At 44.3% G+C, this 19730-nt stretch overlaps 1 protein-coding gene across 1 annotated transcript in view; it reads left to right on the top strand.

Annotated features, from left to right (window-relative positions):
• The window catches only part of KCNQ5 (potassium voltage-gated channel subfamily Q member 5), a 952749-nt gene that overhangs the window by 704893 nt on the left and 228126 nt on the right, over positions 1 to 19730 (top strand). Inside the window, exons 3-4 of the mRNA XM_069726569.1 lie at positions 784 to 910; positions 18330 to 18505. Coding sequence (XP_069582670.1) covers positions 784 to 910; positions 18330 to 18505 — 303 coding nt within the window. The remainder of the gene's footprint in view (positions 1 to 783; positions 911 to 18329; positions 18506 to 19730) is intronic.

Genomic DNA, 19730 nt, shown 5'->3' with positions numbered 1-19730 from the left:
TATTTGCTTTGAATATTATACCAATTCACAATAAATAAATAGTCATCAAATATCAAGAAAAATTCCTTCACCCGTCATGCATTACACCATCATATGGAGACATGGAGGAACTAGCCATCCAAACAATCACACAGTCTCCACTAAATATGCATATATTCCTAGGGCTGGAGAATCTTTCTAGAATTCAAAGTTCCAGCATAAAGTGGGTAGAATAAGCACCTAAAAATTGGTGTAGAGATTAATATTTACCTACAGTGTGGATGCTCCTGGCGTCCCCTCACCCCAACGCGTGTTTCACCGCCTGCTTCTTCTGGGGGCGAGTCGAGGTGAGGGGCGGCCGTGTTTTTATATGACTGTGAAAAACTTGTTGCATAATTCCCAAGAAGACTCATGGCTATAGTAGCTCCAGAGGGTGCTTCTACTCAATACTGAACAAAGGGTCAGAATACTTATGACAATGTGATATTTCAGTTTTTCTTTTTTTAATTAATTTCCAAAAACTACTACATTTCTGTTTGTTTTCAGTCAAGATGGGGTGCAAAGTGTACATTAATGAGAAAAATGAACCTTTTTGAATTTACCAAATGGCTGCAATGAAACAAAGAGTGAAAAATTTAAATGGGTCTGAATACTTTCCATACCCACTGTACATACTGACAGTTTCTGTTTTTTAAGCTTTTGCGTGAGCTAAAAATATAAACTTCATTTAAAAAATTGCTTCCGAGCAATACCTATTCTAAACTTTTTTCTTTGTGTTTGTAAATGTTCTTCTTGATATTTCAGGAATTCGTAATGATTGTCGTCTTCGGTTTGGAATATATTATTCGAATATGGTCTGCTGGTTGCTGCTGTCGCTATCGAGGATGGCAAGGAAGGTTAAGATATGCCCGAAAACCATTTTGTGTAATAGGTGAGCACGTTCATTATATAGGTATGGCACAAATGATGGAAGAAGAATGCTAGTTGATGACTTAAAGGGGATATCCAGGATTTTTATTATTTTTTGCTATAAGTCTAAGTACTAACAGGCAAGTTTTTGCTAACAACATGTCAGCTCTGTCCTGTGATGTTCTCTGCTGCCTCAATGTGACCATGGTCCGCTGTTGACAGCAATTCTGTGGCTTGTGCTGACCTCACGGAGACAGAACAGCATCTTCTCTTCTGTTCCGCTCTGTTGATGGTGCCTCTCTGACAATGTCATGCTGATTGACAACTGGCTCCCCACTGCCGAATTGTGAGGAAGCAACTATGAAGTCTGCAGTGATGTCCCATCAACAGAGCAGCCTGGACGACAAGGAACTGGGAGAAATTGTCCCCTTGTAGAACAAGCTAATAGTTAGCAAGTACCTGAATCTTAGTTCTGAGCCCCATACACAAAAATAATTAAAGTACTGGATAACCCCTTTAATGGATAAAGTATGTATGATAGATATAAGTGAGCCATAAGTATTTATTCATGCTACTAGTGACTGATAAAGACAATAATGAAAAATAAAGAAACTCCCATTCATTATTTAAGTGTTATGTCACAGCAAAGCAATAAATTCTTTCTCTCGCTTGCTATTATGTTTTGATATTGCCAAATCATCGTTGTTGCTGCCAAAGCTGCCTACAGCAATATAGAGAATCTATGCCTGTTGCATCCTGAAGAGAACCTATTAAAAGAGAGTTGCAGGGAAGCTTCGCTAAATATCAATGAGAATTGTGATTGCTTGTTCAGTGAGCCGCGATTGGAAATTAATACAATGTTAACCAATGTGATCATAAATCACATTGTGAAATATCTGGTACATTATTGCAATAAATGCATTTCGTCCTATTGTTGTTTTTAGATAATTGCTTGATAAAAGTCTATACTAAACCCTGACAAGTTAAATTTTGCAAAGAATTGTATTCCCCATGTAATAAAATTTCTGAAGCATCTTTTCTTAGAAATCTGAGATGTTCATCTATAAGGTTCTTTTCACATGCTTTGTTCACATGTTCTGCCTTGCCTATCCAATGTTTCTGTCAAGAGAATGTTCCATATTAAAACCTTTGACATATATGTTAACCCTTCAAAGATCTGTGGCTTCCATTTTCATGTACAGGGAGCGGACTCAAGAGAGCTCCATTCCAAGCAAATGCTGAATGTAAGGGGACAAAAATAAAGTAAAAAAAATAAGACATATATATATATATATATATATATATATATATATATATATGTGTATGTATACACGGTGGTCACCCTGGTCAAAATTACTATTTGTCGGGACACCTAAGGTATCACTGGCGCTGCCTAGAGGGCGCTATCAGGGAGGCACAAATAAACGTAGTGAGTGCAGAAACAAGTCACGCCAAACTCAAGGACCTTACTCTAATGCAGTAAGCACAGGACCTGGCACAGAGCAGTCACATGACCAGGGGGCGGAACCACAGCACATGAGTGTAGGGAATGACACTGAACACACGGTGGGCAGGGCACAGATAGAAAACGTAGTCAAATAGAGCCGAGTGTCAAAGCCAGGAGGGAGTGAAGTACCTTTGGGATAAGGCAAAGAGTAAACAGTGACAAGCCAAGGGGTCTAATAATCAGGAGAGACAGAGCAGTACAAAGCAGAATGCAAAAGATGGAAGCCAGAGAACAAAACCGAGTCATACACAGCAAGGCACACTACCACAGAGGCACAATGTTCACGGACGAGAACCTAGGTCAGCAACCACAAGCCGAGCATACGGAAGTATCACCGACACAATACAGGAACTGCCAACATTAAATAGCCATTCCAGAACCAAAGAGAGGCGGACTAAAATTAACCCTGACCTGACCAGGATGGAGGTGGCACCATCATGTTCAGAGTCATGACACTATTATTGTGAACAGTTAAGCAAGTTGAAGATTAAATGATCTCTAAAAAGCTAAGTTTAAAGATGACACATTTCCTTTGTATTTTAGGAAAAAACTACTGCTCAAAAAAAATAGGGAACACTAAAATCCCACATCCTAGATATCACTGAATGAAATATTCCAGTTGTAAATCTTTATTCATTACATAGTGGAATGTGTTGAGAACAATAAAATCTAAAAATGATCAATGTAAATCACAACTAATATCCCACAGAGGTCTGGAGTTGGAATGATGCTCAAAATCAAAGTGTAGTTACAGGCTGATCCAACTTTAGTGGAAATGCCTCAATACAAGGAAATGAGACTCAGTAGTGTGTGTGGCCTCCACCTGCCTGTATGACCTCCCTACAATGCCTGGGCATGCTCCTGATGAGGCGGCAGATGGTCTCCTGAGGGATCTCCTCCCAGACCTGGACTAAAGCATCCACCAACTCCTGGACAGTTTGTGGTGCAGCGTGACGATGGTGAATGGTGTGAGACATGATGTCCCAAATGTGTTCAATTGGATTCAGGTCTGGGGAACGGGCGTGCCAGTCCATAGCTTCAATGCCTTCATCTTGCAGGAACTGCTGACACACTCCAGCCACATGAGGTCTGGCATTGTCCTGCATTAGGAGGAACCCAGGGCCAACCGCACCAGCATATGGTCTCACAAGCGGTCTGAGGATCTCATCTCGGTACCTAATGGCAGTCAGGCTACCTCTGGCGAGCACATGGAGGGCTGTGCGGCTATCCAAAGAAATACCACCACACACCATTACTGACCCACTGCCAAACTGGTCATGTTGCAGGCAGCAGATCGCTCTCCACGGCGTCTTCAGACTCTGTCACATCTGTCACATGTGCTCAGTGTGAACCTGCTTTCATCTGTGAAGAGCACAGGGCGCCAGTGGCGAATTTGCCAATCCTGATGTTCTGTAGCAAATGCCAAATATCCTGCACGGTGTTGGTCTGTGAGAGCAGCCATCATCTGTGGACGTTGGGCACTCAGACCATCCTCATGGAGTCGGTTTCTAACCACTTGTACAGACACATGCACATTTGTGGCCTGCTGGGGGTCATTTTGCAGGGCTCTAGCAGTGCTCCTCCTGTTCCTTCTTGCACAAAGGCTGAGGTAGTGGTCCTGCTGCTGGGTTGTTGACCTCCTACGGCCCACTCCAAGTCTCCTGGTGTACTGGCCTGTCTCCTGGTAGTGCCTCCAGCCACTGGACACTACACTGATAGACACAGCAAACCTTCTTGCCACAGCTGGCATTGATGTGCCATGCTGGATTAACTGCACTACCTGAGCCATATTTGTGGGTTGTAGAGTCCATTTCTTGCTACCACGAGTGTGAAAGCACAACCAACATTCAAAAGTGACCAAAACATCAGCCAGAAAGCATTGGTACTGAGATGTGGTCTGTGGTCCTGACCTACAGAACCACTCCTTTATTGAGTGTGTCTTTATAATTACCAATAATTTCCATCTGTTGTCTATTCCATTTGGACAACAGTATGTGAAATTGATTGTCAAACAGTGTTGCTTCATAAGTGGACAGTTTGATTTCATAGAAGTTTGGTTTACTTGGAGTTATATTCTGCTGTTTAAGTGTTCCATTTATATTTTTGAGCAGTGTATATTGTTATTTTTTACATGCTAAAAATTACAAAAAGAAAACAGCCAATGTAAATGTTTGAGCACCCTTGGAGACTTGTGTGATCAGATAAATTTGACCAAGGTTTCAGACCTTAATTAGTCTGTTAGGGTTATTGCTTGTTCACTATCATCATTAGGAAAGCCCAGGTGAAGCCAATTTCCCAGCTTTATACAAACCCAGCCTTCTCTAACCTTGTGCCAAAAAAACAGCAGCCATGTGTTCTTCTAAGCAGCTGCCTACCATTCTGAAAGTGAGAATGGTAGCGGCCCACAAAGCAGGAGAAGGCTGTAAGGAGATAGCAAAGTGTTTTCAAGTTACACTTTCCTCAGTTTGAAATGTAATTAAGAAATGGCAGTTAACAGGAACAGTGGAGGTCAAGATAAGGTCTGAAAGACCAAGTGAAATTTCAGTGAGAGCTGCTCATAGGATTGCTATAGAGGCAAATCAGAACCCCCGCTTGACTGCAAAAGACTTTCAGAAAGATTTAAGCAGACTGGAGTTGTGGTACATTGCTCTACTGTTTAGAAATATCTGCACAAATATAGCCTTCATGGAAGAGTCATCTAAAGAACATCTCTCCTGCATCCTCACCATAAAATACAGCATCAGAAGTAAGCAACATAACATCTAAACAAGCCTGAAGTATTTTGGAAACAAACCCTGTGGATCGATGAGATAGCAATAGAACTCATTGGCCACAATGATCAAAAGGTATGTGTGGAGAACAAAGGGCATAGAATTTCAGGAAAATAATACCTCACCAACCATTAAGCATGAGGACAGATCAATTATGCTTTGGAGTTGTTTTGCAGCCAATGGCATAGGGAACATTTCTTGGGTAGAGGGAAGAATTGATTTACCGAAATTTGAACAAATTTTTGATGCAAACATAACACAATCTGTAAAGAAGCTGAAGTTGAAAAGAAGATGGCTTCTACAAATGGATAAAAATCCTAAACACTCAAAATCCACAATAGATTACTTCAAAAGGCACAAGCTGAAGGTTTTACAATGGCCCTCACAATTCCCCTGATCAGAATCATTAAAAATCTGTGGCTAGACCTCTAAATAGCAGTGCATGTAAGATGACCCGATAATCTTACAGAACTGGAAGAATTTTCCAAGAAAGAATCGATGAAAATCCCTCAAACAAGAATTGAAAGACTCTTGGCTGGCTAAAAAAAAATTTACAAGCTGTGATATTTGCATAAGGGGGTGCTATTGGGTATTAACCATCGTTTTCAAACTTTTACATCAGCCCATTTTCCTTTTTGTAATTATTAAAAAGTAAAAGATGAAAATATATTTTTTTGTGTGTGTGTAAAATGCAACGGAAATGTGCCATCTGTAACTTTAGCCCTTTTAGAGATGATTTCATCTTTCACTTGCTTAACTGTTCACAATAACAGTAATTTTGACCGGGGTGCTGAAACTTTTACATGCCATTGTACACATATATATCAAAAAGTAAATATAGAAGTTTAAATCACCCTTTTCCCATTCAAAAATAAAGAAATTAAAAATATAAAAAGTAAACCTATTTGGTGTCATTGTGTCTATAAAAGTTCAATCTATCAAAATAAATTAAATAGTGCTAAGAAATGCTGCATTTCCTAAAAAATGCAATAAAAAGCTATCAAAACATTTTTAATCACAAGATAATGAAAAAAAGTATAAATTTGATAGTTTTGTATTAAGCTAGAAAATGTTCATGCCAGGTAATTCTAACTCCAGAATGAACATTGTAAAAACTATTCCCCAAAACCAATGTTGAAATTGCAATTTTTATTACCTCACTTGGATTTTTCTCTTATATTTTAGATTATTTATGGTAAAACAAATGGTCAATGGAAAAATAAATAATTTGAGGCTCTTAAGAGAACAAGATAATAAAACGAAAGAGCAAAACTAAAAAATGGCCAATCCTTGAAAAGGATAATGTCACCCATAGGATCCCCTAGGATACTTTTTTTATTAGATGCCTCTGTGTGCTATAGAGTGGATTGCAGAGCAGTTGACTTTTTCATGGTGCATCAGGATGTAACAGAACACCTAGCTTATAGTATGCTGTAGCCATAGGCTCGTACAAAAAGTCACTTGTACAAAAAAGTAATTTATGTTTTTTATGGAAGCGTTGTTTATCAGACAGATTTGAATAATAATAATTATAATAATGATAATTTTTATTTATATAGCGCCAACATATTCCGCAGCACTTTACAATTAAGCGGGGACATGTACAAACAATAAATTCGGTACGAGTTAAGAAAATTTAACCCCTTTACCCCCAAGGGTGGTTTGCACGTTAATGACCGGGCCAATTTATACAATTCTGACCACTGTCCCTTTGTGAGGTTATAACTCTGGAACGCTTCAATGGATCCCAGTGATTCTGACACTGTTTTCTCGTGACATATTGTACTTCATGACAATGGTAAAATTTCTTTGATATTACCTGCTTATATTTGTGAAAAAAACGGAAATATGGCGAAAATTTTGAAAATTTCGCAATTTTCCAAATTTGAATTTTTATGCAATTAAATCACAGAGATATGTCACACAAAATACTTAATAAGTAACATTTCCCACATGTCTACTTTACATCAGCACAATTTTGGAACCAAAATTTTTTTTTGTTAGGGAGTTATAAGGGTTAAAAGTTGACCAGCAATTTCTCATTTCAACAACACCATTTTATTTTAGGGACCACATCTCATTTGAAGTCATTTTGAGGGGTCTAAATGATAGAAAATACCCAAGTGTGACACCATTCTAAAAACTACACCCCTCAAGGTGCTCAAAACCATATTCAAGAAGTTTATTAACCCTTCTGGTGCTTCACAGGAATTTTTTGAATGTTTAAATAAAAATGAACATTTAACTTTTTTTCACAAAAAATTTAATTCAGCTCCAATTTGTTTAATTTTACCAAGGGTAACAGGAGAAAATAGACCCCAAACATTGTTGTACAATTTGTCCTGAGCACGACAATACCCCACATGTGGGGGTAAACCACTGTTTGGGCGCATGGCAGAGCTCGGAAGCGAAGGAGCGCCATTTGACTTTTCAATGCAAACTTGACTGGAATTGAGATGGGACGCCATGTTTCGTTTGGAGAGCCCCTGATGTGCCTAAACATTGAAACCCCCCACAAGTGACACCATTTTGGAAAGTAGACCCCTTAAGGAACTTATCTAGATGTGTGGTGAGCACTTTGACCCACCAAGTGCTTCACAGAAGTTTATAATGTAGAACTGTAAAAATAAAAAATCATATTGTTAGGACTGGCGGAACGCACCAAGTAAGATGATATAGATGCGTTCGCAGTCCGGGGTCCACCGTGCAGGCGAAACCCGCTGCTAGTGAATGACAGACTATATGGCGGTACTAAAAGTATAAACACGTGGGTTAAACCTCACCCAACGTGAAGAAAGCGATCCTGTTAAGTCACAGGACCGCGGTACCGCACATAGAGCGCGAGCAAGTAGTCAGCGAACTTAACCCCGAAAGGGATTGAAGTCCGATTAGACCCTTGCTGGCACAACACCGCAACTGGGTGTGTAATGAACCTTATTAGTAATAAATGAGCACAAGAGTGCGTGCGATGCCGCACTGACGGATGCCACTAACCACCCAGGCTAGGATATGGAAAGCGCAAGGCAAGCGCACGGCGCCGTACTGGCAGGCACAGCTATAGGACGCTGTGATGTGTGTAACATACAGATGGATAGTCGGGCGCTAGAGAGCTACCATCATCCGCGAGCAGTCAACAACTCTAGGGAGGGATACTTAGGAGCTTTCATCCATCAACATACATCCATCTACACACACACATAATAATTGTACACTAGCGCATGGCCGTGCGGTCATGCGCAGTTTATATAGTTGCAGGACAGGAAGTGGCCACAGAAACTTTGCCCTTCCAAGACCTGCCAAGAGGACCAATGGAATGCGCTGCAGAGCCTGAGCACATGACCCTCGATCTCCAACGGGAGATCTTGCCCTGGGCATGCTCAGTGTGCGCAAATAAGGACTTAGTCCCAGAGAAGTCCGCTCGTTGCTGACCAGCACTGACTTTAATGGCAGGAGCAGAAGAAGCAGCAGTAACTCTCTGTACAGAGCGAGACCGAGCAAGACGCTGGGACCGACGTCCCTGCTGAGCAGATTCCACTGCGGCTGGATAGGAATGGGAGACCGCAGCGGAGACGGCCCGAGATTCCCCCTGTGCAGAAGTGGGAACTCGAGACCTAACATTGCCCCCCTCCTTGGGCCTCGCTACGCTCAAAGGCAGCAATGAGCTGTGGGGCCCGAATGTTTTCAGCAGGTTCCCATGACCTGTCCTCAGGGCCATAACCCTTCCAATCCACCAAATAGAACTTTTTGCCGCGTACCACCTTGCACCCCAAAATAGCGTTCACCTCATAATCGTCCGTAGACGAACCCGATGTCCCGGCAGATGACTCGGAAAACCGGGACATGTATACGGGTTTCAAGAGGGATATGTGAAAAGTGTCGGTGATACCCAAGCGTGGAGGAAGAGCCAGACGGTAGACCACGGGATTAACCTGTTCGAGAACCATTAAGGGACCCGAGGAGCAAACTTAGTGGACTCAACTCGCAGCCTGATGTTACGGGCGGAGAGCCACACCAAGTCGCCAGGGGCAAAGGTCGGAGCGGGGCGCCGATGAACATCGGCGGAGGACCTCATTCTCTCCTTGGAGGCCCGAATGGCATCCTGCGTGCGATCCCAAATGTCCCGTGCCTCCACAGCCCAGTCTGCCACCCTGGAGTCAGCGGAAGACACAGGCATGGGCACAGGAACACGCGGATGCTGGCCGTAATTTAAGAGGAATGGAGTCTGACCGGTGGAGTCGGCTACGGCATTGTTAAGTGCAAACTCTGCCCACGGTAGCAAGGATGCCCAGTCATCCTGCCTGGCAGAAACAAAATGTCGCAGATATGTGACCAAGGTCTGGTTGGCCCTTTCAACCAACCCATTCGTCTCTGGATGATATGCCGAAGAGAGATTTAACTCAATACTGAGTAGAAGACAAAGCTCTCTCCAGAATCGAGACGCAAACTGGGGACCCCGGTCACTAACAATTTTGTGTGGCATACCGTGTAGGCGAAAGATATGCTTGATAAACAAGACAGCCAACGCCCGTGCAGATGGTAGCCGTGGAAGAGGCACCAAATGCACCATTTTGGAAAAATGGTCGGTGATCACCCAGATAATGGTGCAGTTAAGAGACTTGGGCAAGCCCACCACAAAGTCCATCCCGACCATCTCCCAGGGCCTTTCCGCCACGTGCAGAGGATAAAGCAAACCAGCTGGCCGTTGCCGAGGAGTCTTGTTCCTGGCGCAAGAGACACACACCCGAACATACTCCGCGACATCACGGGCCATATGCGGCCACCAGTAAGTCCTCGCCAGTAGCTCAGATGTCCTTTTAGTACCAAAATGTCCACCCACCCTGGACGAGTGCGTCCAAGAAAGAACCTCCGGTCGCAAACTGGATGGAACAAAAGTCTTGCCCGGGGGCACAGACTCCAGCGAAACCGGAGCCACAGTTCTCAAGCTCTCGGTGGGGACAATAAGCCGAGGCTCCTCCTCCTCCTCCGCAGATGACACAACGGAGCGAGAGAGAGCGTCGGCCCGAATGTTCTTCTCCCCAGAAAGGAAATGGAGGGTGAAATGAAACCGGGAGAAGAACAAGAACCATCTGGCCTAGCGAGAATTCAACCGCTGAGCTGTCTGCAGGTACACCAAATTTTTATGGTCTGTGAAGACTTGGAAGGGAAAACGTGCTCCCTCCAAGAGATGTCTCCACTCCGAGAAAGCCAACTTCATGGCTAGCAACTCCCTGTCCCCGATGGAATAATTCCTCTCTGCTGGTGCGAAGGTCTTGGAGAAAAAGAAGCATGGATGCTTCCGACCTTGAGCATCCTTTTGGAAGAGGACTGCTCCAGCACCAACAGAAGAGGCATCCACCTCCATGATAAATGGCTTATCAACATCGGGGCGATGTAGAATAGGAGCGCTAGTGAAGTGTGACTTTATAGAGATAAAGGCCTTGGAGACCTCCTCAGACCACAATTTGGGATTCGCCCCCTTTTTGGTGAGGGCAACCAAGGGAGCTACCAAAGTTGAGAAGTGCGGGATGAACTGGCAATAATAATTGATGAATCCCATAAAGCGCTGCACCGCTTTAAGAGAATGGGGTTCCTGCCAGTCCATCACAGCCTGTAGTTTGGCAGGATCCATAGCCAATCCCTGGGCTGAGATGATGTAGCCTAGGAAAGGTAAGGACTCCTGCTCAAACATACACTTCTCCAACTTGGCATAGAGAGAGTTTGCCCGTAGGAGGTCGAAGACTTTGCTAACATCTCTCCGGTGGGAGTCAATATCTGGAGAGTAGATGAGAATATCATCCAGATAAACTACGACCGAGGTGGAAAGCATATCCCGGAAGATATCGTTCACAAAGTCTTGGAAAACGGCTGGGGCATTACAGAGCCCGAAGGGCATCACCAGATATTAATAGTGCCCATCCCTGGTGTTAAACTCCGTCTTCCATTCGTCCCCCTCACGGATGCGAATCAGGTTATAAGCACCCCGCATATCTAATTTAGTAAATACCCTTGCTCCCCGAAGCCTATCGAATAGCTCGGATATCAGAGGCAAAGGGTACTTATTCTTAACGGTGATGACGTTAAGACCCCTGTAGTCTATGCATGGACGCAATTCCCCATTCTTCTTCTGCACAAAGAAGAATCCTGCCCCAGCAGGTGACACTGACTTCCTGATGAACCCTCTTGCCAGATTTTCCTGGATGTACTGTGACATTGCCTCCGTCTCCGGGAGAGATAGCGGATAAACTCTACCCCGGGGAGGCTCAGCACCAGGCAAGAGGTCAATAGGACAGTCATAGGGGCGATGGGGCGGAAGGGTCTCCGCCGCCTTTTTGGAGAACACGTCTGCATAAGACCAATACTGCTTGGGTAGAGAGGATAGATCTGCGGGTACCTCTGTTGTAGCAACCTGAACGCACTCCCTCTGACACCTACCCCCACAAGATTCACCCCATCCCAGAATTCTGCCTGAGGACCACTCGATATGAGGAGAGTGGTACCGTAGCCAAGGTATTCCCAACAGGATCTCATCAATTCCCTCTGGAATGACGAGCAGAGAAATAATCTCCTGATGAGATGGCGACATGGACAGAGTAAAAGGGATGGTCTGGTGTGTTATCTGTGAGGGCAGTGTCGACCCATTCACCACTCGTACCGTTACTGGTTGAGCTAGCATAACCAGGGGTATTGCGTGACGTTGGGCGAAGGCAGAAGACATAAAATTGCCCTCCACCCCAGAATCCACGCAGAGCTCTACCGAGTGGGAGAATGAGCCTATAGTAATTGTCCCCTTAAAGGACAATTTAGAGGCAAACGTCGCCGTGTCTAGTGTACCTCCACCTACGACCACTAGACGCTGACGTTTCCTCGACCGCTGAGGACATCTGGTGGCTAGATGTCCTGACTGCTGGCAAACATGACAGACCCTGAGTGCACAAGCGGTCCGGGACTTAGATCCCGCTTGTGACCCTTCTCTGGCCTCATGTGACTCAGGAACCAGGACCGGAGATTCCAGAGGTTTGGCGAAAGTAGGAGCCAGCCGAAACCTCTGCCTACACTGGGCTCGCTCTAACCTCCGCTCGTTAAAACGGAGATCAATTCGAGTGGAGACTGTTATTAACTCCTCCAGTGTGGTAGGAATCTCCCTAGTGGCCAGAGCGTCCTTTACGTGGTCAGCCAAGCCCCTCCAAAATATGGGGATAAGAGCTTTATCCGACCATTCCAGCTCAGATGCTAAAGTGCGGAATTGGACGGCAAAATGACTGACCAAGGACTCACCCTGAGTTAATGCCAGCAGTTGGAGCGCAGTATCATGGGTGACTTGAGGTCCTAAAAAGACCTGTTTCAGAGTGCTCAAAAACAGCGGAGCACTCTGCACCACATGATCGCCACGCTCCCACAGTGGCGTAGCCCATTCCAACGCCCTGTCCGACAATAGAGATACAATAAATCCCACCTTAGCCCGCTCTGTGGGGAAGCGTGCAGCCAGGAGCTCAAGATGAATAGAGCACTGACTCACAAATCCCCTACAAAATTTGCTATCACCAGAAAATTTTTCTGGCAGCGGGAGGCGAGAAAATGTCGGAACAGGGGTGGCAATGGACAAAGTTGCTGCAGCCACGCTGGCAGCCTGTACAGCAACTGCGGTCACATCCACAGCTGAGGTTGCGCTCTCGAGAGCCGCCAACCTACCCTCCAGCTGCTGGATATACCGGAAGGATTGCTGTTTGTCTGTCATCACTAGCCAGACCCTGGTGCTAGTGTATTGTTAGGACTGGCGGAACGCACCAAGTAAGATGATATAGATGCGTTCGCAGTCCGGGGTCCACCGTGCAGGCGAAACCCGCTGCTAGTGAATGACAGACTATATGGCGGTACTAAAAGTATAAACATGTGGGTTAAACCTCACCCAATGTGAAGAAAGCGATCCTGTTAAGTCACAGGACCGCGGTACCGCACATAGAGCGCGAGCAAGTAGTCAGCGAACTTAACCCCGAAAGGGATTGAAGTCCGATTAGACCCTTGCTGGCACAACACCGCAACTGGGTGTGTAATGAACCTTATTAGTAATAAATGAGCACAAGAGTGCGTGCGATGCCGCACTGACGGATGCCACTAACCACCCAGGCTTGGATATGGAAAGCGCAAGGCAAGCGCACGGCGCCGTACTGGCAGGCACAGCTATAGGACGCTGTGATGTGTGTAACATACAGATGGATAGTCGGGCGCTAGAGAGCTACCATCATCCGCGAGCAGTCAACAACTCTAGGGAGGGATACTTAGGAGCTTTCATCCATCAACATACATCCATCTACACACACACATAATAATTGTACACTAGCGCATGGCCGTGCGGTCATGCGCAGTTTATATAGTTGCAGGACAGGAAGTGGCCACAGAAACTTTGCCCTTCCAAGACCTGCCAAGAGGACCAATGGAATGCGCTGCAGAGCCTGAGCACATGACCCTCGATCTCCAACGGGAGATCTTGCCCTGGGCATGCTCAGTGTGCGCAAATAAGGACTTAGTCCCAGAGAAGTCCGCTCGTTGCTGACCAGCACTGACTTTAATGGCAGGAGCAGAAGAAGCAGCAGTAACTCTCTGTACAGAGCGAGGCCGAGCAAGACGCTGGGACCGACGTCCCTGCTGAGCAGACTCCACTGCGGCTGGATAGGAATGGGAGACCGCAGCGGAGACGGCCCGAGATTCCCCCTGTGCAGAAGTGGGAACTCGAGACCTAACACATATTTTTTCACAAAAATTAACTTTCCGCCCCCAATTTTTTATTTTCCAAAGGGTAAGAGAAGAAATTGGACCCCAAAAGTTGTTGTACAATTTGTCCTGAGTACGCTGACACCCCATATGTGGGGGTAAACCACTGTTTGGGCGGATGGGAGAGCTCGGAAGGGAAGGAGCGCCGTGTGACTTTTCAATGCAAAATTGACAGGAATTGAGATGGGACGCCATGTTGCGTTTGGAGAGCCACTGATGTGCCTAAACATTGAAACCCCCCACAAGTGACACCATTTTGGAAAGTAGACCCCCTAAGGAACTTATCTACATGTGTGGTGAGCACTTTGACCCACCAAGGGCTTCACAGAAGTTTATAATGGAGAGCCGTAAAAATAAAACAAAAATTTTTTCCCACAAAAATTATTTTTTAGCCCCCAGTTTTGTATTTTCCCGAGGGTAACAGGAGAAATTGGACCCCAAAATTTGTTGTCCAATTTGTTCTGAGAGCGCTGATACCCCATATGTGGGGGGGAACCACTGTTTGGGCGCATGGGAGGGCTCGGAAGGGAAGGAGCTCCATTTGGAATGCAGGCTTAGATGGAATGGTCTGCAGGTGTCACATTGCATTTGCAGAGCCCCTAATGTACCGAAACAGTAGAAACCCCCCACAAGTGACACCATTTTGGAAACTAGACCCCGTAAGGAACTCATCTAGATGTGTTGTGAGAGCTTTGAACCCCCAAGTGTTTCACTACAGTTTGTAACGCAGAGCCGTGAAAATTGAAAAAAAAATCTTTCCCCCCAAAATTATTTTTTAGCCCCCAGTTTTGTATTTTCCCGAGGGTAAGAGGAGAAATTTGACCCCAAAAGTTGTTGTCCAATTTGTCCTGAGTATGCTGATACCCCATATGTTGGGGGGAACCACCGTTTGGGCGCATGGAAGGGCTCGGAAGGGAAGGAGTGCCATTTGGAATGCAGACTTAGATGGAATGGTCTGCAGGCGTCACATTGCGTTTGCAGAACCCCTAATGTACCTAAGCAGTAGAAATCCCCCACAAGTGACCCCATATTGGAAACTAGACCCCCATGGAACTTATCAAGATGTGTTGTGAGAACTTTGAACCCCCAAGTGTTTCACTACAGTTTATAACGCAGAGCCGTGAAAATAAAAAATCTTTTTTTTTCCCACAGTTTTGTATTTTCCCAAGGGTAACAGGAGAAATTGGACCCCAAAAGTTGTTGTCCTATTTGACCTGAGTACGCTGATACCCCATATGTTGGGGTAAACCCCTGTTTGGGCACACGGGAGAGCTCGGAAGGGAAGGAGCACTGTTTTACTTTTTCAACGCAGAATTGGCTGGAATTGAGATCGGACGCCATGTCGCGTTTGGAGAGCCCCTGATGTGCCTAAACAGTGGAAAACCCCCAATTATAACTGAAACCCTAATCCAAACACACCCCTAACCCTAATCCCAACAGTAACCCTAACCACACCTCTAACCCTGACACACACCTAACCCTAATCCCAACCCTATTCCCAACTGTAAATGTAATCTAAACCCTAACCGTAACTTTAGCCCCAACCCTAACTGTAGCCTTAACCCTAGCCCCAACCCAAACTGTAGCCCTAACCCTAGACCTAACCATAGCCCTAACCCTAACTTTAGCCCCAACCCTAACTGTAGCCTTAACCCTAGCCCTAACCATAGCCCTAACCCTAGCCCTAGCCCTAACCCTAGCCCTAACCCTAGCCCTAACCCTAGCCCTAACCCTAACCCTAGCCCTAACCCTAGCCCTAACCCTAGCCCTAACCCTAGCCCTAGCCCAAACCCTAACCCTAGCCCTAACCCTAGCCCTAGCCCTAACCCTAATGGAAAAATGGAAATAAATACATTTTTTTAATTTTTCCCTAACTAAGGGGGTGATGAAGGGGGGTTTGATTTACTTTTATAGCGGGTTTTTTAGCGGATTTTTATGATTGGCAGCCGTCACACACTGAAAGACGCTTTTTATTGCAAAAAATATTTTTTGCGTTACCACATTTTGAGAGCTATAATTTTTCCATATTTTGGTTCACAGAGTCATGTGAGGGCTTGTTTTTTGCGGGACGAGTTGACGTTTTTATTGGTAACATTTTCGGGCACGTTACATTTTTTGATCGCTTTTTATTCCGATTTTTGCGAGGCAGAATGACCAAAAACCAGCTATTCATGAATTTCTTTTGGGGGAGGCGTTTATACCGTTCCGCGTTTGGTAAAATTGATAAAGCAGTTTTATTCTTCGGGTCAGTACGATTACAGCGACACGTCATTTATATCATTTTTTTATGTTTTGGCGCTTTTATACGATAAAAACTATTTTATAGAAAAAATAATTATTTTTGCATCGCTTTATTCTCAGGACTATAACTTTTTTTTTTTTGCTGATGATGCTGTATGGCGGCTCGTTTTTTGCGGGACAAGATGACGCTTTCAGCGGTATCATGTTTATCTATATCTGTCTTTTTGATCGCGTGTTATTCCACTTTATGTTCGGCGGTATGATAATAAAGCGTTGTTTTTTGCCTCGTTTTTTTTTTTTTTTCTTACGGTGTTTACTGAAGGGGTTAACTAGTGGGCCAGTTTTATAGGTCGGGTCGTTACGGACGCGGCGATACTAAATATGTGTACTTTTATTGTTTTTTTTTTATTTAGATAAAGAAATGTATTTAGGGGAATAATATATATATATTTTTTTTTCATTATTTAGGAATATTTTTTTTATTTTTTTTTACACATTTTGAAAATTTTTTTTTACTTTTTTACATTGTCCCAGGGGGGGACATCACAGATCAGTGATCTGACAGTGTGCACAGCACTCTGTCAGATCACTGATCTGACATGCAGCGCTGCAGCCTTCACAGTGCCTGCTCTAAGCAGGCTCTGTGAAGCCACCTCCCTCCCTGCAGGACCCGGATCCGCGGCCATCTTGGATCCGGGGCTGGAGGAAGCAGGGAGGGAGGTGAGACCCTCGCAGCAACGCGATCACATCGCGTTGCTGCGGTGGGCTCAGGGAAGCCCGCAGGGAGCCCCCTCCCTGCGGGAAGCTTCCCTATACCGCCGGCACATCGCGATCATCTTTGATCGCGGTGTGCCAGGGGTTAATGTGCCGGGGGCGGTCCGTGACCGCTCCTGGCACATAGTGCCGGATGTCAGCTGCGATAAACAGCTGATACCCGGCCGCGATCGGCGGCGCTCCCCCCGTGAGCGCCGCCGATCGCGCTGGACGTACTATCCCGTCCGTGGTCATGGGGTCCCACCCCACCTCGACGGGATAGTACGTCCCATGTCAGTAAGGGGTTAAACAGTGACATTAGGGGTGAGGTCCCTGCTCGCAAGCTTACAATCTTCAAGGAAATGGGGGGACACAATAAGTGAAAAGTGCTTGTTATTCCAGGTCTGGCAATTATAATAAATAGGGATTTTCATATAAAGCTGCATGATCCGGTCATCAGCCCGTGTGTTTAAGTGCAATAGTCAAGTATCAAGTGCAGTTATCATGTGCATGGAGGGTGTGGAGACAGATGAAAAGTAGGGTGCAGATTCAGAGTAATATTTTGAAGGAGTGAACCGGGCAAAGTTAGATTACTGAGTAGTTGAAGTGGTAGGTTTGTTTGAAGAGATGGGTTTCCAAAGCGCGCTTGAATAGGTCGGGGCTAGGTATTTCTTAAAGTAATGATGGCCACTTGTTTTTCTTTACTTAGATGCTTTTTTCTTGACATAATACAAATTCTAACAGTCTATTCAGTAGGACTATCAGCTGTGTATCCACCAGACTTCTGCACAACACAACTGATGATCCCAACCCCATTTATAAGGCAAGAAATCCCACTTATTAAACCTGACAGGGCACACCTGTGAAGTGAAAACCATTCCCGGTGACTACCTCTTGAAGCTCATCAAGAGAATACCAAGAGTGTGCAAAGCAGTCATCAAAGCAAAAGGTGGCTACTTTGAAGAACCTAGAATATAAGACATATTTTCAGTTGTTTCACACTTTTTTGTTAAGTATATAATTCCACATGTGGTAATTCATAGTTTTGATGCCTTCAGTGTGAATGTACAATTTTCATAGTCATGAAAATACAGAAAAATCTTTAAATGAGAAGGTGTGTCCAAACTTTTGGTCTGTATTGTATATACTCGGAGCATTCCGCCAACCCTAAGAGTAGATGCTTTTGGCGACTGGTTCCCAAAGGCCACATAATGCATTCATAGTGTTGAGAAACAAACCCAACCCTAAATAATAGTCTTCTAGTGTTTCTGCTCTGTTATGAAAGCCCTGCCGCACCAGGACCATCTTGTTGGAGGTTGCCAGTATTCATACTTTAGATTCCTATGTACCGTGTATATAAGCAAACTAACCCGTATTATGTTGAATTAATTATTTTCTAGATATTATCGTTCTTATTGCTTCTGTGGCAGTTGTGTCTGCTGGATCTCAGGGAAATATTTTTGCTACATCAGCACTTCGAAGTCTTCGATTTCTACAGATCCTACGTATGGTGCGGATGGATCGGAGAGGGGGAACTTGGAAGCTACTAGGTTCTGTTGTTTATGCACACAGCAAGGTAATCACTATTATATGCTCATTTCCCATAAATCTAGAAATAAGATGAGAATTGATGTTACTGTTTGTACTTATTCTACTGAACATATACAGTATTTCTGGTGAATTATAGGGGTTATTGTATTTAAACAACCCCTTTTCCAAGTCAGGAAATATAGCTCTCATAGATGGTTTGACAGAAAAGAGAACTGCGAAAAATAGAAGCTAATACTGTAGGAAATATGACTTATCCGTGTGTTAGTTAGGCCCTATTCACACGTTTAAGATCTAAGTATGTATTCTATATGTTTGGGGGGGTTTGTCCTGTAGAACATATTTTAGTTTAGCTGGTCCTTGAAAAAAACATACTGCATCCAAGTTCTGTCCATTTTTAACTGATGTTAGAAGAAAATTGGAAAACCTCAATCAGGTAATTTCTTCACACGAGAAAAATAGATGACGCACGGACCGAAAATGGATGAAAACTGTATCCCGTACAATTATTAAAACTTGTCTGTTTTTTGAGTGCAAGGGAAAAACAATGTGGATTCGATGTTATCCATCCATTAATTTAATTTAATAATGCGTCTCCCCAGTAGTAGCCGACGGAGGGGACATATATGGCTGACCGCAGCCACTGAGGAGGTCTGAGACTGGGCCCACTGCTGTCTTCTAAACACCCAGCCAGTTTTAATACTGACCAAATACTGAATTTGTGAACACGGCCTAAGTCGCAGCGTTATTGATGCAGCAAAAATACGCAATATCAAAAACTCACCAAAGGCACACAGCCTTCCTCGTTCTGCTTCCTTATCTGCATCACAAACCTCCCACTTAAGATTAATCTTCGGTAATATAAATAATTAGATTTTGAATATTTCATGAGAAACATACAATAGACATAGACCACATTATTATTTTAATTATTATCATTATTAAACTTTGCATTCATGTGAACTTTAAATTTGGGAATTTTCGCATCTTAAAGAATATTGATGGTGAATTGAAAGGAATCAAGTAAAGGTTCAGATTACTACATACAAGCTGCACAGAAGTCGTCACACACATTCTAAACATTACACACATGACACACTAATGACGCAGGACAGATGACGCATGTACGCTAATAGTAAGGCCATGTTCACGCATTCAGTATTAGGTCAGTATTTTACCTCAGTATTTGTAAGCTAAAACCAGGAGTGGGACAATCAGAGGAAAAGTATAATAGAAACACATCACCACGTCTG

Source organism: Ranitomeya imitator, chromosome 5 (genome assembly GCF_032444005.1).
Source record: "Ranitomeya imitator isolate aRanImi1 chromosome 5, aRanImi1.pri, whole genome shotgun sequence".
In the NCBI taxonomy this organism is placed as follows: domain Eukaryota; kingdom Metazoa; phylum Chordata; class Amphibia; order Anura; family Dendrobatidae; genus Ranitomeya; species Ranitomeya imitator.
The sequence above is the reverse complement of the archived record's forward strand: the minus strand, read 5'-3'. Positions and strand labels throughout refer to the sequence as shown.